The following is a 23,055-nucleotide window of genomic DNA, read 5'->3' on the forward strand; positions in this document are numbered from 1 at the left end:
TTTGAGGTTTAGATCGAGCGTTGGCGCTCACGTTCACAAGGGGGAATCTTTCTGTCTTTGAGTTTCTGGGTTCGGTCATTTGCTGTCGCTGCCCATAGTGACCAGGTGGCAGACAGCCCTCTGGTTACAGCGACCTCGTCACCCGGTGTGCGTGGAAGGAAGGCTTTCTGTTTTCGTTGTAGTCTCCCTTGGTGAGGATGGTTGTGGCCGTTGCAGTTTCCTCTTCCGCCTCTCAACTCCGCCTGTGTATCTGACAGCTTGAGCGACTTGGCACTGTTCGATTTCAAGTAGTCTTCCAACGCTGATTTAGAAAGTGACTCATTTACATATGTCTGTTTGTTTTGCAGGTCACGGAACAAAAAACCAAAGGTAAGATCTTTTCTCTCTTCAAGTTGTTGTTGGAACTTGTGTTTCTGGGTGTTGCGTCCTTGCTGACTCAGCCTCCTGTCTGCCTGATACGCGAGTGGGCGCTGCGCGGTGAGGCGGGTGGTGCGCCCTCGTGACACGCTGGGGCTTTGCTTCTCGGCCTTCAATGTTTAGAGGCAAAAAAAAGAAAAAAAATACAGATCAGAAGACGTGCTCCTTTGTTCTGAAAGGACATGATTCAGAATCTTTAACTGAATCTTTGGAAACTTTCAGGGGAGAACAGGGGAGGGTTTGCTAACCCCTAATTTACAGGTGGTGCTGCAACGTCCTTTTGTTGGACGGTCTTGCTCTGAGGCATTCACTGAATCTGAAATGAAGGGTTCATATCTAGGGTGGGAACTTCCTGAGCTAGGGCCCGGATTCTGGTTTTCTGTTTCGTTTTGGTTTGGTTTGGTTTTTGCAGCAACTCAGGACATCACGCGTGCCTATGTCGTTTGCTCTGAACAGGTGTCTACGCTTGGCCACTGAGCTGTGTCATTTGCACTGCACAGGTGTATGTGCCCTGCCACTGAGCTATGTCATTTGCTCTGGATGAGGTGTATCCGCTCTGCCACTGATCTGTGTCATTTGCTCTGGATCAGGTGTATGCTGTGCCGCTAAGCTGTGTCACTTACTCCGGAATGCATCATTAAAAGGAAAAAATGATGCACTTTGGACAAGGAGGTGGCTCAAAGCAAATGTTCTGAGGGAACCCTCGGGTCCTTCTCCGGCACCCCACAGTGTCCCAAGCACCGCTGCCAGTGACCCCTCGGGCTGATTATCTCCCGTGAGCATTTGCCGGGTGTAACCAAAGAGCCCTTTCATAAGATAGTGATCCCTGGGGAATAGAGGCTGGTGTCCCCCAGGTCAAGCTCAACCCTAATAGTTCTTTGTTTTCTATTGGTTTTATCACAGTCTTACGAGTTTTGGTCTGTTCCCCTTAAGAATAGACTTGGGGGGCTGGAGTGATAGCACAGCAGGGAAGGCGTTTGCCTTGCCACGAGGCCAACCCGGGTTCAATTCCCAGCGTCCCATAGGGTCCCCTGAACACCACCAGGAGTAATTCCTGAGTGCAGGCCAGGAGGAATCCCTGAGCATCACCGGGTGTGACCCAAAAAGGGGGGGTGAAGAACTGACTCCATCATGCACACACTGCACACCATATGTGCATCCCCTGAGACCCCTGGTTAGGTCCCAGGCATCACTCAGGGGTGACCCCAGAGCTTTACCAGCGATGGTCCCACAACAGATTTTTTAAGATTTTTTTTTTTAAAGAATGCGAAGTTTAATTCTTTAGGATTGATGTCTCTGTTCTTTTTTTTTTTTGCTTTTTGGTTCACACCTGGCGATGCTCAGGGGTTACTCCTGGGTCATGCACTCAGGAATCACTCCTAGCGGTGCTCAGGAGACCATATGGGATGCTGGGAATTGAACCCGGGTCGGCCGCGTGCAAGGCAAACGCCCTACCCACTGTGCTATTGCTCAGCCCCCTATCTCCGTTCTTGTTCTCTTAAAAATAATGTGATTCTCAACAAGGGAGTCGCATAGACTTGCCCGAATATGTCAGCCTAGGCCGCCCGCCTCATGGCCCCGGCCTCAGCCCTCGAAGTTCTGTTTCATAAAAATCTGTGGGTGACCCCAGTGTGTGTCCCGAGTTGAAACCCTTGCCCGGAATAAAGGAAACGCTAATGGCTAGGTGGTAGATCCTACTGGTGTGGCACGGTCCTGGTTTAATAGGAGAATCTCTCACTGTTTTCATCCAAGTTGCCTTCCGTTTCACTGCCAGGCCGACATTTGTCACACAGTGATGGAATCAAGAGTAATGAAGATACTGCTGGTTTCCTTGGAAATGTGATTCTCAAGTGACAAAACACTCCTGTACTATGTATGCGTTTTTTGGTTTGTTTGTTTTAATTCATTTTCCCTTTTTGGGGAGGGGGCCCACACCCAGGGCTCCTCCAGGCTTTGTGCTCCGGGGGCCACGCCGGTCCTCTTGACTGTCTCTGGCCCGGGCTGTGCTCGGACAGGTCTCTGGTCACTTGCACACTGGACACCTGGACACCGCTCACATGTAGCCCTCGCCCCTCCGCGCCCCCTCAGCTAAAGCGCGTCAAGTGAGAATGGAGTCTGGGACTTAGTGGTGATTTATTAAGTAAACTGAGAGCCCATTATTAGCTTCAATTATCTCAGCAAAAATAATGTTTTTGATTTTTAAAAAAAAAAAAAAAAAGTCCAGCCAGTTTCCAGCCCGGGAGTAGGCTCGATTTTTGGAAGTGTTCCGGGCGTTAATTGTTGGGGATGGAAACGGTACTAGGTTACTATGGAGACAGTTGTTGCTAGAGCCACTAACCACATTTTCAAAACGAACATACTGTCTAGGAAAGTATTCGGGCACCTCAGCATTTATATCGGGACGCTGTTTCCGTGATTCATGAGCGCGACGGAGGACAAAACTGGCATTTCCCTGGCCGGTCCGGCCTTGCAGCTGCCGGACCAGAACCTTGGTTCCTGGACTCTCTTGGGCTCGCAGGCGCTCTGCAGCCAGCGGCCAGTGGGGCTGGAGGAACACGCTGCGGGTGTGGGAGCTGGTGTTGCTTCTGGGACACCGAAGCTCCGCAGGCATCCTTCCTCACGGTTTCCCTTTCTCTTCGTCCTTGCTCACGTTTTCCCTTTCTCTTTATCCTCTCTGCATCCTTCCTCACGTTTTACCTTTCTCTTCGTCCTTTCTGCATCCTTTCTCACGTTTTCCCTTTCTTTTCATCCTCTCTTTATCCTTTCTCACGTTTTCCCTTTCTCTTTATCCTCTCTGCATCCTTCCTCACGTTTTACCTTTCTCTTCGTCCTTTCTGCATCCTTTCTCACGTTTTCCCTTTCTTTTCATCCTCTCTTTATCCTTTCTCACGTTTTCCCTTTCTCTTCATCCTCTCTGCATCCTTTCTCACATTTCCCCTTTCTCTTCATCCTCTCTGCATCCTTTCTCACATTTCCCCTTTCTCTTCATCCTCTCTGCATCCTTTCTCACGTTTCCCCTTTCTCTTCATCCTCTCTGCATCCTTTCTCACATTTTCCCTTTCTCTTTATCCTCTCTGCATCCTTTCTCACGTTTTCCCTTTCTCTTCATCCTCTCTGCATCCTTTCTCACATTTTCCCTTTCTCTTTATCCTTTCTGGCGGGACTGCGCTGATACTGGATCTGTTTTCAGAAACACACTCCTTTTCTCTCTCCCAAAGTCTTAAAAAAAAAAAATCAAACTTCCTTTTCCACTCCTGACTGGATTTCCCTTCCTGGTAGGGTTTTTCTCCTATTTAACATAGGACGGAACACAAAGCCTCGAACTTTCCATACTTGCCCCGCCTCGCCCCCCCCCCAAAAAAAAAAAAACTAAAGTAAAATAGTCACAAGCGGAGCTGAGAGCTATTTTCTGAGTCCTTAAGGATTTCATTGTTAGATGAAATGATCTTTTCTGGGATATGTTCGCCTGTAAGTTAGAGAGAGCTCTTTTTGGGGGGCTGGGGGGGGCAGGGGACACACACACACACCCGCCCAGCTGTGCTCAGGGCTTACTCCACACACACACACACACACACACATACACAAACATACACATACACATACTACACACACATACACACACATGCCCACCTGCCCGCCCAGCTGTGTTCAGGGCTTACTACACACACATACACACACACACACACACACACACACACACACACACACACACACATGCCCACCTGCCCGCCCAGCTGTGTTCAAGGCTTATTACACACACACTACACACACACACACACACATACACATACTACACACACACACACACATGCCCACCTGCCTGCCCAGCTGTGTTCAGGGCTTACTACACACACAAACACACACATACTACACACACACACAAACACACATAAGCCCACCTGCCACCCAGCTGTGTTCAGGGCTTACTACACCCCCCCACACACCCACACCCACACCCACACACACCTGCCCGCCCAGCTGTGCTCGGGGCTTTCTCCTGATTGCTTAGGGATCCATCCCAGCAAAGTTCAGGGGATAATAATATGGGATCCGGGATGGAACCTGGGCTGGCTGCGTGGCGGTGACTCCCTACCCACTGTCCTGTCGCTGTGGCGCCTTACTTTGGTCTTGTCTTTAGTCAGGATATTTCTCCTTATTCCCAAGAGCTTCCCAGGCACCCTGCTTGAGACTCACCCTCTCTTCTACCTTTAGCTAATGGTTCTGGGTCCTCTTCTTCCCCCAGACGATGCCTTTCTCAAGCAGTCTTCCTATATTTTTGTGATTTTTTTTTTTTTTTTTTTTGGCTTGGTTGGTTGGTTTCTTTTCTTGGGCTTTGGGCCATCTTTGGCAGTGCTCGGGAGCCACTTCCGGCCTAGTGCCAGGGATGGAACCCAGGTCTCCAGCATGCGGCCTGTGGCCCGGCCATCGAGCTCTCTCTCTCTGGCACAGGGTGATCTCCGCTTAATTCTGAGTCCACGCCTTACCTCCCCGGGCCATGCTCTGATTGGTCAGAGGACCGAAGTAATTTGCCTGTGTTGTCAGTGATAAAAAGTAGATTCTTTGTGTGTTCTTCCTCTTATCGTCCATCACTTCCTTCCTTAAAGCAGAGAGTTCTGGAGCCAGTCAGAGGGATTGGAAGTGGAGGTACGAGCCAGGGCCGGCTCTGCTGTTCCGCTCACAGATGACAGAGAGCAGGGCTAAGCGCCGGCTCTGTTGGCTGTTAGATCCAGAGAGAAAATAGTTCTCGGGATGGATGTAATTAGACCTTCAGTAGAGATGTAATACCCTTCAGTGGAGACGAAGGATAAGGCGAAGATTAGAATGATAGTAAATAGCGGAGAATTCGGACATAACGTTCGGCCTTGTTAAACTGGTACTAAAATAACAGGGACTTAAAGGTAAGTGACAGGTCTACACAAGCTAAAGTTGACACGACCTCACGCTGCATTAATGCGAGCGGAGTGTCTCGGAAGGGATCTGTGCGTTTGTGGGGTCCCCCCCTCCCCTTTGGAACATTGAGGCAGCGGGGGACGCTAATGGCACGGGGGAGGGTTTCACACGGGGTTGGGGGGGAGGCTCAGGTACCTGCTCCCACATATCATGGGCGCTGGCGTCTGACACGGAACAGTTCCTTGGTAAGTATCTGTCAGATGTTTTGTTCCGTGACACCTGCTTTGATTCCAGAAGACTCGATGATGAGTCAAAGCAACAGCGAACAGCTTCCAGCTGAGTCCAGGTCGAAAGCTGTAGGTATTGTTTCCGGGGTAATGTTCAGAGCCTTGACCCCGCTGGGACACAGCCATGTGGCGGCAGGGTCAGTGGTCACGGGTCACCTCTTGATTTAGAGCTCTGTCCAGAAGGCATGTTTAGCTGTGCTCTCTCTCTACACACACACACACACACACACACACACATATACACACACATATACACACACATACACACACACAAACACACCTGGCTCTGGGGAGGGAACACCCTCAGGTCTGCTCTACGTCAGTGCACACACACACACACATCCCAGCTCTGTGCTCAGGGATCACTCCTGATGGGGCTCTCTCTCTCTCTCTCTCACTCACACACACACACACACACACACACACAGACAAACACATACACACACAGCTCTGTGCTCAGGGATCACTCCTGATGTCCTGATGGGGCTCTCTTTCTCTCTCTCTCTCTCTCTCTCTCAGGGATCACTCCTGATGTCCTGATGGGGCACGCTCTCTCTCTCTCACACACACATACACACACACACACACACACACACACACACAGAGTACTGTGCTCAGGGATCACTCCTAAAGGGGCTCAGGGGACCGTATGGGATGCTGGGATCGAATCTGGGTTGTCAGTGCAAGGCGAGTAACTGCTCTACCTTCCTATTGGGTGGAATTTTTGTTAGTGGTGGGACAGGCTCCCAAGAGTGAAGGTGAGGTATTCTCAGCACGTGCCTGAGACAGCCACAGAGTACGGTTTGGGCACCCACAGCGAGGAAGAGCGTTTGATGGAATTCGGGGGGAAGAAAGGCTAAAGGTCAGGACACTTGCCAAGTTTCTTCCTGAGCCATTAGACGGTGTCAATTGCTTCCCTTGGCCCAGTGTTAGGGAGCTGGGGAACAAGTGTGGGGGCAAGAGAAGGGGGTAGAAAGATCTATGGTTGTTTTTTTTTTTATGTATTTTTTTTTATTAGTGAATCATTAGAGGGTACAGTTACAGATTTACATATTTTCGTGCTTGTGTTTCAATCATACAATGCTCAAGTACCCATCCCTCCACCAGTGCCCATTCTCCACCACTGATGATCCCAGTATCCCTCCCACCCCGCCTCTGTGGCAGGGCATTCCCTTTTGTTCTGTCCTTTTGGGTGTTCTGGTTTGCAATAGAGGTATTGAGTGGCCATCGTGTTCAATCTATAGTCTACTTTCAGCACGCATCTCCCACCCCGAGCCGGTCCTCCAACCACACTTTACTTGGTGTTTGCTTTTCTATCTGAGCTGCCTTTTCCCCCAGCATGTGAGGCCGGCTTCCAAGCCTAGAGCAAACCTCCTGGTACTTATCTCTACTATTCTTGGGTGTTAGTCTCCCACTTTGTTATTTCATATTCCACAGATGAGTGCAATCTTTCTATGTCTGTCTCTGTCTTTCTGACTCATTTTCACTTAGCACGATACTTTCCATGTTGATCCACTTATATGCAAAGTTCATGACTTCATCTTTTCTGACAGCTGCATAGTATTCCATTGTGTAGATGTATCAAAGTTTCTTTAACCACTCATCTGTTCTTGGGCACTCAGGTTTTTTCCAGATTCTGGCTGTTGTAAAAAGTGCTGCGATGAACATACAAGTGCAGATACCATTTTGACTATACTTTTTTTGTCTCCCCGGCATATATACCCAGGAGTCGTATTGCTGGGTCAAGTGGGAGCTCAATTTCTAATTTTTTGAGAAGCGTCCATATTGTTTTCCAAAAGGGCTGAACCAGTCGGCATTCCCACCAGCAGTGTAGGCGGGTCCCTTTTTTCCCACATCCACGCCAGCACTGGTTGCTTTTGTTTTTTTGGATGTGGGCCAGTCTCTGTGGTGTGAGGTGGTCTATGGTTGTGTTCCTTTTTTTTTTTTTTGTGAGAGTGTTTTGGGTAATATTAATGCATAAATTGGTTGTTAAAGCCTATACAAAGATAAGTTCGTGGCCTGGAGACGTGGCACTTGCCTTGTACGTGGCCATCTGTGGTTTGTTCCCAGCACCACCTGCAGTCTCCCAAACACCGTCAGGACTGTAGCCTGAGCAGACCAGGGGAGACCCCCCTCTGGAAAGAGTTCATACTCATGTAATTGAGTGAAGGGGTCCCCCCCCAAGTAACATTTTCACTTAAAATTTTCTTTAGGTTTCAGGTACTGGGGTTGACCATACATACTACCATGACAAGGCTTCATGCAAAACGCATTCTCGCACCACACCCGCCACCAGTGTCCATTCCCCCAGCCCTGTCCTCCCGTCTCCTCCCTTGTCACTCCCCTGGGGTCATTTTCCTACTAATGATCAGTTCTGTTTCTGTTGCTTCTGGGTTTTTTCTTGTTCCCCTGCTTTATTTTTTATTTTATATTTTAATTCTCAGGCTGGAGCGATAGCACAGCGGGTAGGGCATTTGCCTTGCATGCGACCGACCCAGGTTCAATTCCTTCGCCCCTCTCGGAGAGCCCGGCAAGCTATCGAGAGTATCTCGCCCGCACGGCAGAGCCTGGCAAGCTCCCCGTGGCATATTTGATATGCCAAAAACAGTAACAAGTCTCACAATAGAGATGTTACTGGTGCCCGCTAGAGCAAATAGATGAGCTAATGATGAGCAGATCGATGAGTGACAGTGATACACTGATTTTAATACTTTTGCTTTTTTGGGGGGGCCACACTCAGTGATGCTCAGGGGTGACTCCTGGCTCTGCACTCAGGAATCACTCCTGGCAGTGCTCGGGGGATCATATGGGATGCCGGGGATTGAATCCAGGTCAGCGGCATGCAAGGCAAACACCCTCCCCACTGTGCTATCGCTCAGGCCTTACTATATATTTTATTTTTACGAGAGAGCAAAAGTGCATTCTGTGCCTTTCTCTTTATGACTGACTTCACTCGGCATGATACTTTTCAGATCCATCCACACAGCAGAAAATCGCGCAGTTTTTGCAAATTTTGTAAACAGTTGCAGAGTTTTCATGTTTTCTTACAGCTCGGTAGTATTCCATTGTGTGTATGTACCATAGTTTTCTTTATCCAGTGATCTGGACTTGGACACTTGGGTTGTTTCCAGATTTTTGACTATTACTAATAGTGCTACAATGAACATAGGCGTGCAGATGTCTTTTCTGGAGAGATGGCGGGGGTGGGGGTGGGGGGGCTTGGGGCAGATGCCAAGAAGTAGAATTGCATTGAAAGCTTAATTCCCTCCCCACACCCCGCCACCTTTTATTATTACTTTTTAAAAAGCTTTCATATTGTTTTCCAAAAGGGCTAGACCCGCTGGCATCCTCCGCAGCAGTGGGTGAGAGTCGGCGCCTTTAGGTCACGTGCTCTGCAGCTTGCAGCCACACTCAGCGGCGTGTGACAGCTGGGTGATGAGGGGTGCTGCGGAGCCATGGCCCGTCCCAAGGCAGCGTCCCAGTGTTTCCGTACTGCCCTGGAGCTAGGACCCGCTTCATAGTTTTAAATGGTTGGGAAAAAAATTAAAATATTTTATGGAAGGTGAGGATGATATGGAAACCACCTTTTCAAAAGGTTTACCTGGTGGGGCAGAGAGATGGTATAGTGAGCCGGGCACTCGCCTTGCACGTGGCCCACCCAGATTTGATCCTTGGCACCTCACGTGGTCACACACACACACACCCCACCACCACCACCACCACCACCAAGTTAACAAAAAAAAAAAGAAACCCTACAAACAACGTGAGTAAATAAGCCGGTCACAGCTGCAGATGGGGAACATTACTGCCCTTGGCAGAAAGCCCTGTTCCACTTCTTCCCGACGTCGGAGAGCTGACAGATTGGGCGGGCTGATGCGTCTCCTCGGATAGGTTACAGAGGCCTGTGGACAGCGGGGAGGGCGCTTGCCTTGCGCATGGCCAGCCTGGGTTCGATCCCCAGCACCCCGTATGGAGCAGTTCCACCAGGACAGTTCCTAAGCTCGGAGCCAGGAGCAACCCCTGAGCACTGCCGGATGTAACCCAGTCTGACCCAGCAGGCAGACACGCTCTCTTAAAGATCCAGAGGTTCCCGTGCAACTTTTTGTAACAAAGAACAGCTCAGAATACGAGCGTAATTTCTTACTTCTCTGTGGCTTGAATGAAACATGATCTCTGTGTCAAAAAGAAATAACTATTCTGGGAAATGCTGCCCCCCGCCCCCCACACACACACCGTCGAATTGCTCTATTGACTAGAGTTTCTAAATTGTATATGATGACTTTTTAAAATCTTAAACCATTCTTTTGCTTTCACTTATTTTCACTCCTGGCTCTGTGCTCAGGGATCACTCCGGGAGGGGCTCAGGGGGCCAGGGGTGTTGCCAGGGATTGAACCGGGCCAGCCACGTGCAACGCCCTCCCTGCCCTACCGTGCCTCCGGCTCCGTTCCAGGGGGGGACCAAGTGGTGCCCGCTCCAGCCCCCTGAGCTCTCTCCCAACCCATGGCCACAGAATCATTGACGTTATTTTTATTTTACTTTATATATATTTTCCAATTTATTTTTGTGGTTTGGGGCCACACCTGTGATGTCCAAGGGTCACTCCTGGATCTGCACTTGGAATCACTCCTGGTGGTGCTCGGGGGACTTAGGGGATGCCGGGGATCGAATTGTGCTCGGCAGCATCAAGGCAAATGCCCTGCCCACTGGCCTCTCGCTCTGACCCCTGTTGTAGTTTATATTTCTGCTCAGGTCACAGGTTCTAGCCCTGGCATCCCTGCATCCCTTGTTCTCCCTAGCACAGCTCCTACAGAAAACAACAACAAAAACAGCCCCGCAGGCATATTATTATTATTATTATTATTATTATTATTATTATTATTATTTTGATTGTCCTGGAATTTTGGACACGCGTAGTTCCCAGGCGAGTCAGTGCTGGGAGGAAAGTGGCCGTGAGCGAGCCCGCTTTTACACTGACTTGATAATTTATGGTCCTCTGTGACGCGATGATGGAAAAATGCCTCGAGGAAGTTCTGCAAAGATCCTTGCACAATACGGGACGCCGTCCAGATCGGCGGGAGTCTTGTCAAGTTCGCCACACCGCAGGCCGAGCTCTCAGTTCTGTGGCGGCTCTTCCTCTGTCTTAACTCCACCGTAGAGAAACGAGCCGAGGCCTGCAACTGGCAGAACTAAAGTAGGGTGCCCGGGCTGGAACGACAGTGCGGCGCGGAGGGCGCTTGCCTGGCACACAGCCCACCCAGGTTCAGTTCCTGGCAGCCCTTATGGTCCCCCGAGCCCCACAGGAGTCAGCCCTGAGCACAGCTGGGTATGGCCAAATACCCGCCCCCCCATAAAATTATAATAATAATAAAGTGAAGGTTCCTGCTCTGGGGAGAACCCCGTTTCCATCTCATCCCACCCCCGACCTTTGCCAGCGGATTATTCTTCTCTACGAGGAGGGGGGACTGGGAATGAGAGCCTCATGCTCCTGGAATCTCTCTGCCCATGTCCAAAAGTGAGTCAGCAGTCCATCTTCATCCTTCGTTTTTCCTTATTTATCCACTGGCCGTTCGGGTCGAGCCGAGGGTGCTAGCCAGCACGAGGCCCCGAGCAGTTACGTCAGCCAGCGTGCCGGCCGTCGGCACGGGGACTCCCCGGCCTCCTTGCTTGCTGCCAGGGCCAGTGCCGCCTCGTGACTCGCTTATCAGGCCCAGGGAAGTTGCCTTCTGGAAGCTTCTCTTTTCCCCTGCTCAGTGCTCGGCAGTGCCCCACGGGGACGGATGGGGCCCCTGAATTCTGATGATGTGCGGAGCTTCCATGAGTCACGAGCCAGCTCAGCGGTGTCCCAGCGGTCAGCGTGGCCTGGCCCCTAGAGCTGGCGTGTCAGCAGTGTCAGGCTTGAGGATCCTTCTGTAGTCCCGGCGGGTCCTGTGCCAGGGACAACAGGGTCCCGGATGGTGAGGCCAAATGCAGATGTATCTCAGAGGGGCTCTGCCTGTAGCTTCATGGTCGCGAACCCCCCCCCCCCCCCATTGCCTCTTTGCTGTTTTAAAGTGAGGCGTGGCATTAAATGACTTAAATCAGGGAGCTGGAGCAATAGCACAGCGAGGAGGCCGTTTGCCTGAATGTGGCTGATCCGGGTTCGATGCCCAGCATCCCATATGGTCCTCCAAGCACTGCCAGGAGTGATTCCTGAGTGCAGAGTCAGGAGTAACCCCTGAGCATTACTGGGTGTGATCCAAAAAGCAAAAACAAAAAATCCTAAAGTAAAGCAGAAAATCATCTAATTTGGGCCATTGGCGGGGGGGGGGGATTTTTTTTTTTTTTGCTTTGTTTTGGGGCCACACCAAGAGGTGTTGGGGGCTACTCCTGGCTCTGCTCAGGCCTCACACCTGGTGGGGTTCCGGGGCCATATGGGGTGCCAGGGATTGAACCTGGGTCAGCCACATATAGAAGGCAGGTGCTGTACTTGCTGTATGATTTGATTTTGAGATTTTTTTTTATTAGTGAATCACCGTGAGGTACAGTTACAAATTTACGAACTTTCGTGTTTGCATTTTAGCCATACAGTGATCATTGACCCATCCCTCCACCACTGTTCCCAGTACCTCTCCCACCACCCCCACCCCATCCCCCACCACCCCACCCTGCCTCTGCGGCAGGGCACTCCCTTTTGTTCTCTCTCCTTTTGGGTGTTGTAGTTTGCAATAGATGTATTGAGTGGCCTTCCTGTTCGGTCTATAGTCTACTTTGAATTTTGAAATTTTTGGGGAGTTGGGGGGAGGAATCACAATAAAAAAATTTCTCTTGACACAAAACACCACGTTTCAGATAATTACACAGTGAATCGCGCACAGCCTCTGAGTTCCGGGACGGTGGAAAACAAAAGCAAATGGACTTTAGGATTCTTTCGGCACCGGGCCCGTGGCACAGAGAGGTGCTCATAGGGTCAAGGCGCGTGCAGAGGGAGTGCCCGGTGTCCTGGCAGCTTCCACGCAGAGGGCCCTGCACCGAGGGTGCCAGGCGCAGAGCAGGGACACCTCGCCGGCCAGGGCCAGCTGCCGGGGAGTTCCTCAGAGAGCGGAGGTGTTTACGGCTCTGGGTGGTGCCAGGCTGCCACGCATGATGCCCGGGTCCAACCCCTGGGTTGGCCAGGATGAACGGAATGTGGGTGAAGAGAAGAGGGGCTCTTGGTGGCCGCCCCTCCCTCATGTCTCAGGGAACGTGATTCCCAGGGGGTCTCGGCATCGTCCCATTATCAGACCCCAATTGAACCTTCCTCCCCAAGGTGCAGGAAGGGGGGGCTTTGGGGGCTGGGGGTGGTGTTGGAAGGACCTTGCCCGCCTGGAATAGGGTGACAGGCGCACGCTCTTGGTGGATGTCTCGAACTGATCTGCAGAATAAACGGACCCGATTTCAAAGGCCGTTTCCCAACCTCTCTCTCTCTTCTCTTCCAGTGCCCGAAGTGACGAAACCAAGTCTAAGCCAACCAGCGGCCGCCAGCCCGATTGGCAGCTCTCCATCGCCACCAATCAATGGTGGCAACAATGCCAAAAGGGTGGCAGTGCCGAACGGACAACCGCCCAGCGCCGCCCGCTACATGCCCCGGGAGGTGCCGCCGCGATTCCGTTGCCAGCAGGACCACAAAGTGTTACTGAAACGCGGGCAGCCGCCGCCGCCGTCCTGCATGCTCCTCGGGGGCGGGGCGGGGCCTCCTCTCCCCACTGCGCCCGGAGCGAACCCCAGCACCGCGCCGGGGACCCCGGCCCCGGGCACCGGGACGCTGCTGCCGAGCGAGGGCGGGGCTGCACCAGGTGAGGCCTGGAGACCCCCCCCACCGCCCCCTCCCACGCTGAGCTGAGTGGCCCGAGTGCGGGCACACGACACGGAGGCCTGGGGCGCTGCTGTGTGGCCGCACTCTTGGGGCCCCCCGCCCCGCCTTTGGCGGACAGGAGCGTTAGGAGACGGAGCCCGTGCTGGTCCCCACATGCCCCCATCCTGGAGGGGTGTGCACGGGAGGGGGGGGGGGCATGGGGTAGGGAGGGAGGCCGGCGAGATGGCCGGGTCTGAATGTGATGTTTCCAGAGTACTTGGGGTGTAACGAGCTCCTTAGAATCCTGGGAGAATACCAGATAGGACCATCCTGGTAGATTTTTTTATTAGCGTTTTCTGAGCCGGTATTTCTGTGGAGTCCTCTGCCTTTTTAAGCTTTATTCAAAACTTCATGTAGGGGCTGGAGTGATAGCACAGCGGGGAGGGCGTTTGCCTTCCATGCGGCCCACCCGGGTTCGATTCCCAGCATCCCATATGGTCCCCTGAGCACCACCAGGAGTAATTCCTGAGTGCATGATCCAGGAGTAACCCCTGTGCATTGCCAGGTGTGACCCAAAAAGCAAAAAAACAAAACAAAACAAAAAAAAACTTCATGTAGCTGTCAGGGGCCTTTTGCTGAAGGTTTCAGAGCGTTTACTGGAGGAAGACTAAAGGAGCGGCTGAGAACTTCCAAACACCCTCCTGGTCTTTTAGCTAATTAAGAGATTGCAGTCACCTCTCAGTGTTTCTGGAGGGGCCAGAGAGCTAGGAGAGGGGGGGAGACGGGGGAGACACTTACTCTGCAGGCAGCTGACCCAGTGTCCATCCCCGGCTCCACATATGGTCCCCTGAGCACCACGGGGTGTGACCAAAACATGAGCAAAACAAACAAAAATGTTTCTGGAGACTCTTACACATTCAGAGTTTGGATCCCAACAAAGATGACGGTCCAATAGTGAAGGATCAAATCCTTCTACCTCGTTCTCAGTTTGAACATAGAGCCACCTAGAACATTCTGTCGGTATCTCGTGGACAGTCAAGATGGGAAGAAGCCTGGTTGACAGCAGGCTCGGGCAGAGAGGAATCCATGTGCGTGGCTTCCTCACGGCAACCGCCAGGGTGGGCCCTGGGTTGACGCCTGCAGAACCCTTCATTGCGGCCCCTCAACAACGAGTCGTGAAAGGGAGAGTGAAGGGAGGTTGTGTCAGATATTTTGGTGGCCGGAGACACGGGTCCGGATGAGTCAGAATCACCCGATGTGCCCCTAAAACCAAGGAGGCCCCTAAATCTCATGGTTTTGGAGGCCCCTTCTTCTTTTTTTTAAATCATTTTATACGTACATTGTTTTCTCATTTTATTGATTTAATGCTGCCTAGAGTAGCCACAGTAGGTTTTCAAGTAAATTATGGGGGAGAAAATAAATTTTGGGGTTGAATGTGTCATATTTTCCCCACCAAGTATGGCCAGTTGTATGCCAAGCCTCTTCAGAAGGCTGCTCCTGCTGCTGGACCAGCCAGTGGCCTTCAGCCGGTGGTCTCTGAGCAACAGTGCACTGCCCCCCCTGTGAGAAGCAAGACGGGTCTCAGGGGCAGAGGAACGGGGAGAGGAGGTGTGTGTGGTACTCGCTAGCACAGAGCAGCGTGACCCTGGAGAGACAGGTGGTTTCAGGTGATGCACCCAAAAAAAAAAATCAAAAAACCTTCCTATCAGATAATGACATTTGACCTCAGCGCAGAAAGATGGGTAAATTTCGGTATGAGCACTCAGGAGGGGAAAAGCAGTAGAAGGCCATGGGGACCAGTGCCAGGGCGAGAGGCCACGGCTGCGGGATGTAGACATCTGCTTAGTGACAGGTGACGCCCAGATGCAGCTGCTCCCAGACCCGGAGCGGCTCGGTCAAACGCTAGGCCAGAGAGTTTAGCCGTATCCTCACACAGCGAAGGCCCAGCTGCCACGGCTCTCCCTCTCGCACTGGTACGGTCAGAGATTGGCCTTAGCCAATGCACTTCAGCCAGTGGGCGTTTAGGTGAGAGGCACAGAGCGAACTCCTGGTGTCATCACGGAGTCTCACGTGACGAGCTGTGGCAGGGCTGGAGCCATAGCACATCGGGGGAGGGAACTTGCCTTGCACATAGCCAACCTGGGTTCGAACCCCAGCATCCCATAGGGCCCCCTGAGCACCGCCAGGAGTAATTCCCGAGTGCAGAGCGAGGAAGAGCCCCCGGGCATCGCCGGGTGTGGCCCAGAAAGCCAAAAGCAGAAAAAGCCGTGGCAAACAAGTGACTTGGAGAGACATCACGGAGTTAGACACAGGAAGAGGGACTGGGAGTAGGGGTCCATGGACATCCCTGGCTGGTGGCCAACGCCCTGGTGCATCCCTGGGGGCTGCAAGCAGCGCTGGGGTGCACGGGGTTAGACTGACCTACCGGGCCGCGAATCCCAGGGCGGGCTCCCGGGTCTCCCGAGAACAGCCCAGCGTGGGCACCGGGGCAGGGAGGCAGCCGTGACTGACGCCCCCCCCTCTCTTCCCCAGAGTCCACCCTTGGAGGTGCTGCTGCTTCAAATTATGCAAATCCCACTTGGGGACCGGGAGCCTCCAACAGCGGCGCCTCCCCCAACCCGACTCACATCTGGGACAAGGTGATTGTCGACGGGTCCGACATGGAAGAGTGGCCTTGCATCGCCAGCAGAGACACCGAGTCTTCTTCCGAAAACACCACCGAGAACAACAGTGCCTCAACCCCTGGCTCCGAGAAGAGCACTGTGCCAGGGAGCACCACTAGTAACAAAGGAAAAGGAAGCCAGTGCCAGTCTGCAAGTCCCGGGAACGAATGTAACCTCGGGGTCTGGAAGTCGGACCCCAAGGCGAAGTCCGTTCAATCTTCCAGCTCGCCGACAGAGAACAGCAGTGGACTGGGAAATTGGCGGAATGTAAGCGGGCAGGATAGAATCGGACCCGCTTCCGGCTTCAGCAACTTTAACCCAAATAGCAACCCATCTGCCTGGCCCGCACTGGTCCAAGAAGGAAGTTCTAGAAAGGGGCCGCTGGAGGCCGAGAGCGGCAATTCCGGCGCCCAGGTCCCCACCGTCGGCCAGGCGTCCAGGGAACAGCAGTCAAAGATGGAAAATGCGGGTGTGAATTTTGTTGTCTCGGGCAGAGAACAGGCTCAAATTCATAACACTGATGGACCAAAAAATGGAAACACTAACTCCTTGAACTTAAGTTCACCAAACCCTCTGGAGAATAAGGGAATGCCCTTTGGCATGGGCTTGGGGAACGCCTCCAGGAGCACTGATGCCCCTTCGCAAAGCACTGGAGATCGAAAGACTGGGAGCGTGGGATCTTGGGGTGCAGCTAGGGGGCCTTCTGGAACTGACACAACCTCTGGACAAAGCAATTCTGGAAGCAGTGGGAACAATGGCAAGGAGAGAGAGGACTCCTGGAAGGGGGCGTCTGTTCCGAAAGCGAGTGGGTCAAAAAGCGATTCTTGGGACAACAATAACAGGTCTACGGGTGGGTCCTGGAGCTTCGGCCCGCAGGACGCGAGCGACAGCAGATGGGGTGAAGGGAACAAAATGACATCTGGGGTCTCTCAGGGAGAATGGAAACAGCTGACTGGGTCTGACGAGTTGAAAATTGGAGAATGGAGTGGTCCAAACCAACCAAATTCTAGCACTGGAGCATGGGACAATCAGAAGGGCCACCCCCTCCCTGAAAACCAAGGCAATGCCCAGGCTCCCTGTTGGGGAAGATCTTCCAGCTCCACAGGAAGTGAGGTTGGAGGTCAAAGCACTGGAAGCAACCACAAAGCAGGAAGTAGCGACAGTCACAATTCCGGCCGTCGGTCGTACCGGCCCGCACATCCCGATTGCCAGGCTGTCTTGCAGACTCTTTTGAGCCGAACTGATTTGGACCCCAGGGTGCTCTCCAACACAGGCTGGGGCCAGACGCAAATCAAGCAGGAGACAGTGTGGGATATCGAAGAGGCGCCGCGGCCCGAGGGGAAATCGGACAAGGGAACTGAGGGGTGGGAGAGCGCTGCCACACAGACCAAGAGCTCAGGGGGCTGGGGGGACGCACCTAGCCAAAGCAATCAAGTGAAGTCTGGATGGGGAGAGCTCTCCGCCCCGACAGAGTGGAAAGACGCCAAGAGCACGGGCAGCTGGACCGACTACAAGAACAGCAATTCCTCCGGCTGGGGTGGGGGCCGGGCCGATGAGAAGGCCGCGTCCTCGTGGAACGAGACCCCCGGCAAGGAGCAGGGCTGGGGGGGCGGACGCCAGCCCGGCCCCGGGTGGGCCTCCGGGAAGAACGGCTGGGGAGAGGACGTGGATCCGGCCAAGAGCAGCGGTTGGGACAGCGCGGCCAGCAAGCCGGTGTCAGGGTGGGGCGAAGGCGGGCAGAGCGAGATCGGGACCTGGGGCAACGGGGGCGGCGCCAGCCTGACCTCCAAAGGCGGCTGGGAAGACTGCAAGCGCTCGCCAGCCTGGACCGAGAGCGGCCGGCAGCCCAGTTCCTGGAACAAACAGCACCAACAGGCGCCGCCGCCGCAGCCGCCGCCGCCGTCGCAGCCCGAGGCTTCCAGTTCCTGGGGAGGCCCCCCGGCGCCCCCCGCGGGCAACGGGAGAGCGGCGAGCTCCAGCTGGGGCAGTGGGCCGCCGCCGGGGGCCCCGAAGGACGAGGAGCCCAGTGGCTGGGAAGAGCCGTCCCCACAGTCAATTAGCCGGAAGATGGACATTGACGACGGCACTTCGGCTTGGGGTGACCCCAACAGTTATAACTACAAGAATGTGAATCTTTGGGATAAGAATTCCCAGGGGGGCCCAGCACCTCGAGAACCAAACCTGCCTACCCCGATGACCAGTAAATCAGCATCAGGTAAGCAGGGGGCGGTGCAGACGGGAACTCCCGAGGCAAGCGAGGAATTAATAATCCTTGTTTGGCGAGCCACGCGCGTGCGCGCGTGTGCGCGTGTGCGTGCGCCCTTGCTTCGGGGACTCCGTTCCTGCACGGATCTCACCGCACACGCACGCTCTTGGGGCAGGACGGTGGCGGGAGCACCTGCAGGCGGCCCGTGGTAATGTGCTCTCTTGGCCAAAAGTTTCAAAGAGGACAGCCGGTGTCTGGCCCCCTCGGGGAAGTTTTTGGTGACTGTTACTGGTCTTCAGAACCCAAAGGATTTAGACCTTTCTGAACAAACCACGCTCTAGACTTAAAAAGTAAATCGAAATAGCAGCGGGCAACCCGGTTTCCGTTCTGACTGTCCCAGCAGAAGCTTTCTCTGTCTGCATCTCTCTGCCCTGCCCACCCGCCCGAGCCCATCCCCCACCCCGTGGAAGGGACCTGGTTATTTTGTGTTGCTTGTAGGGTGTTGTAACAAAGCTGCCACCTGGGAGTTTTCAGCCACTTTCGAGATCAGTTTTAGTGATTGTCTCTAGGTGTCCACTGAGTTTAATTGTGGCCTCTTAAAATAATTATTTTTCATCAGTTCCCCTCTGCCCCCCACCCGCTCAAATGCTGAAAAAAATTGAGGAAGGTAATCAGGATTATTTTTTTCACTAGCAGAAAAGATAGCAATCTATAGACCTATAAATGTAAAATTTACCTCGTACAAATCTCCAGATGTAGAGAAAAGCAAACGGGAATGAAACACTCCATGTTTCTATCTACCACTTATATTTTAGAAGTTTTTCATTCAGAAAAGCAGTTCTTGGGGCTGGAGTGATAGGACAGCAGGTAAGACCCCTGCCTCGCATGCAGCTGACTGAGGTCCAATCTCCAGCATCCCACAGGGTCCTCGAGCCCACCAGGGGTGATACCTGAGCACAGAGCCAGGAGTCAGTCCCGAGTACCGTGAAGTGTGGCCCAAAAAACAGGAGGAGAGAGAGGGCGGGCGGGAGGAAAGGAGCTTGTCTTGTAGCAAAGTATATCTAGTCTTTAAAAGCTGTACAGGATGGACGGGAGAGTTGGCCAGAAGGGCCGGGGCGCATGCTTTGCATGTGGGGACCGGGTTCGAGCCCCAGCACGGTATGGCGTGCCCCGCACCCCCCCCCCCAGCACTACCCAAAAAATCAGAAAGAAAAAGGAAACGCTTTGCACAGAAGGGACGTCCAAGCCCTTCTCTGTGTCCGGCCGCCACTGCTCAGTCCCCTGTTTGCTCTTGAGGCCGTCAGAGCTTTCCCGGTCAGAGCGTTCCTGGCCGCGCTGCCACACGTGGCCCTGGCCGTCCACGCAGGTGCATCTGCGTTTACAGGTGTTACCCCTAGTGCAATTTCCTAGCAGTGGAGTATCTGGGTCACAAGTTATTCATCAGCTTTGATTTCCCGCCCCCCCCCTTCTTTTTTTAAATGGCGCTGTCAGGGCTGGAGCGATAGTCCAGTGGGGAGGGCTTTGGCCTTGCATGTGGCCGACCCAGGTTCAATCCCTGGCATCCCGTAAACCGAGCACCGCCAGGCGTGATTCCTGAGTGAAGAGCCAGGAGTCACCCCTGAGCATCGCCGGGTATGTCCCAAAAAGCCAAAAAAAAAAAAAAAAAAGCATTGTTAGCTGCCCTCTTAAAGGAAGAAGCCTTTCCTCTGCCCCACCTGCACCCCTCCCCCCCCCCCGTCTGCTGATTTTTCATTGAATAAGTGGCTCTTAGACACATTTCCTTTCCTTACAGTCTGGAGCAAAAGCACACCGCCTGCTCCAGATAATGGCACTTCAGCCTGGGGAGAGCCAAACGAGAGCAGTCCTGGGTGGGGCGAGCTGGAGGACCCGGGCACGTCGACCACAGGCTGGGGGCCTGCACCCCCCAACGCTCCAAATGCCATGAAACCCAGTAAGTAATCAGTGTTTTCTTTTTCTTTTTTTTTTTTTTTTTGGTTTTTTTTTTTGGGCCACACCTGGCGGTGCTGGGGTGTCGCTCCGGGGGTCAGGCCTGCGTGCGCCCCCACATGCAAAGCACGCCCTCCAGCCCTCGCCTTCTCTCCCCAGCCCAGTGCTTTGAGGGATTTTTCTAGGAAAATGAGGATTCCGTTTTGATGAGGGTCATTTCATGTTTGAACTGTTGTTTGAGTGAGGCTCAGGACACGGACCCCAGATCGGTCATGCTGGCTAGAACTGAAATTTTGATATGACCCCCCGCCTTTTTTTTTCTCTAAATCCCACCCTACCTATTGTGCAATTTCATTCTCCTGTTAGTGACATTTAAAATGAGACTTTCCTGGATCTTAATGTGGAGCCTTTTCCCCTGTGTCCAGTGACTTCATCTTTCTGCTGCTTCTCCCCCCATTGTCTCTCTTCTCACACACCCACCCACGCAGGAACATTTAAGGTCTCCTGAAAAGCCGACAGAGATTTCTTCACTTGAATATATTTTAAACAGCGCACGTCACCCTTATTCCGAACTGCTGAAATCTAAGCTATATTTGATCCAACTGGCGCTGGGTAGTCTCTGTAATTGCAAAATTTTGTAAATCGATGCGATGGAATGTCGCCCTGGATATTCTTCAATCGAAAAATTCAATTTTTTTTTCAAAGGCGAATTTCCCTGGTTTTAGTTTGCTTGCAAAATATCCCAACCTCCTTTTTCTACCACGTTGCCTATCTAACGAATTGTCTTTTGATTTTTTTTTTTTTTTTGCCTTTTCTAAAAACCCGTGGGTATACCAAATGTTTAGAACTTGAACAAGAAAAGAGGGAGCGCTGTTGAGTCTGTTGTGTTCCCTTTTGGAACCGTGTCACGTGCAGGAACTGGTCCGGTTTCGGCTTTTTTCGGAGCTCTCTTGCCTGTGTAACTTGGCTGCGTTTGTCAAAAGCGTGACTCTTCACCTTCATCGAAGTTGCTTTATAAAGACTGTTTTCATCACGGTTTCCACTGTGAAATCAGTTACGTCGTCGTGGGAAATCGCGTGTGCACTTGACAGAGATCCAGAACGCTGTTGCCAGACGTTAACCAGACCCTTGGCGCAAGGAGGTGCTTCAGCGGCACTTCAGGGCTTTTGAGTTTCCCAGCACTAGAAAGAATCACCTTCTCCCATTGCCAAGCCCTCCCGCCCCGCCAGGCTCTCAAAACCTCTGGTGGCCGGGGTCAGACGGAGAGGTTAGGTCATCACGGCTCCCCTGACACGCTCATGCTGCTCGTTAGCTTGTGACCTCTCGGTCTGCTCTCATCTGTAGAGTCTTAAATCTGGGGCCCTGGGCCCTTTGGTTGATAATCTTGCGGCTAAAAAGGAGAACTTGGAAGAAAAAAATTTTTTTTGTCCTATAAGATTATTAACAGTTCACTTTGAGACTGGAAAAATAGTCCAGTGGGTAGGGCGCTTGCCTTGCACGAGGCCAACCCGGGTTTGATCCCCAGCAGCAACCCATAAGGTCCCCCAAGCTCTCCAGGCATGAGCCCTGAGCACTGTGGCGGCACCTCTAAAGCCTGAGCACCACTGGGTGCGCCACCCCCACCAAGAGAAAACCCTTTCCATGGGAGAATGCCAAGTGGGCGTTTACATGTTTAGGAGGGGGCCAATATGCTGTTTATTTTGCATTTGTGGTTGTGGGGACACGCCAGCAGTGCCCAGGGGCCAGGCTCTGTGCTGGGGGTCACCTTTTGGGTGTGCTCCAGAGACCGTGTGGTTCCTGGGGTCCAGCTCTGGCACCCATCGTGCCTGGCCTCTGCCCATCGAGCGCTCCCTCTGGCCCTGTTAATGGTCCTGCACGTTTTACTTGCTTTACTCTTTCAGGTACGATGCTTTACAGTAGTGCGCATGATAGTTATTCACGCATACGACATTCCGGTACCGCCCACTTCACCCGAGCGCGGTCACCGTCACCCCCAACCCTACCCTCCCGACGGTAGCATTTTGAATTCTTTCTTGGCTGCCCAGGGGACGCCTTCTAGAATGTGTTTGACTGTATGCAGAGGAGCGATCCTGAGCTAGTGGCGACTCGGACAGCATGAATAGCTCCCCGGGGGCTGGGGAGAGCACAGGAAGGAAGCTGCTTCCTTTCCCTGAGTGTGGCACACCCTGGTTTGAACCCCAGCACCACATAACGCTCCCCCCGCCCGCCCGCCCCCAACTGCCCTGTGTGGCTATCCTGCCCCTCTCCCCAGCAGAATCTTGGAAAGCCACTTTGTGGCTCCAGGCTCTTCCGACAAAGCTGTGGTCTCGGATAACTCCCCCTTCCACGGGAGTCGAGTCTTGTGGTGACGATCTCGCAGGAGCTGTCTGGGCACAATAACCTAGTTCGCCTTTTCCATCATTTCATAGCACGTCGTCACCACAGAGTGTGTCCTGCAGTGTTTTCGGAGAGAAGGGCGGGCTCTCTCGCTGTTGCCAAGTTCCAGATCTTTGTTTGAAAGGAGATGAGATGATGGAGTTACTGGTCCCTGGGACCTGTCCCGTTGCCGCAAGGGCCCTCAGCTCTTCTTCTCCGTCTCCTCTCCCTTCCCCGTTTCTCCGCTACACGTTTCCTCCTTCTGTCTCTGACAAAACCGTCACACGGTGTCTCTATGTCGAAGCTTGTTAGTATCTAATGTACTTGAAGTCAGTATTAATGAGTTTCAAGCTTTCATGGTTATAGGTCAGTTTCCTTTCTTCAGTTACAGTTTTGACATCTGAAATCCTAAAAAACTTTCTGTTTTCTTTTCTTCGTTTACTTTCCTCCCTTCACCT

At 52.9% G+C, this 23,055-nt stretch overlaps 1 protein-coding gene across 7 annotated transcripts in view; it reads left to right on the forward strand.

The window, feature by feature from the left end:
* TNRC6B (trinucleotide repeat containing adaptor 6B) overlaps window positions 1-23,055 on the forward strand; it is a 231,389-nt gene that overhangs the window by 154,387 nt on the left and 53,947 nt on the right. For 5 of the 7 annotated variants that reach the window (XM_055142027.1, XM_055142030.1, XM_055142032.1 and 2 more), the window contains 4 exons: window positions 348-369; window positions 13,050-13,406; window positions 15,938-18,283; window positions 20,067-20,225. In XM_055142027.1, the coding sequence (XP_054998002.1) occupies window positions 348-369; window positions 13,050-13,406; window positions 15,938-18,283; window positions 20,067-20,225 (2,884 nt within the window). The remainder of the gene's footprint in view (window positions 1-347; window positions 370-13,049; window positions 13,407-15,937; window positions 18,284-20,066; window positions 20,226-23,055) is intronic. The other 2 variants (XM_055142029.1, XM_055142031.1) reach the window with 1 other exon arrangement.

Source organism: Sorex araneus, chromosome 6 (assembly GCF_027595985.1).
Source record: "Sorex araneus isolate mSorAra2 chromosome 6, mSorAra2.pri, whole genome shotgun sequence".
In the NCBI taxonomy this organism is placed as follows: Eukaryota; Metazoa; Chordata; class Mammalia; order Eulipotyphla; family Soricidae; genus Sorex; species Sorex araneus.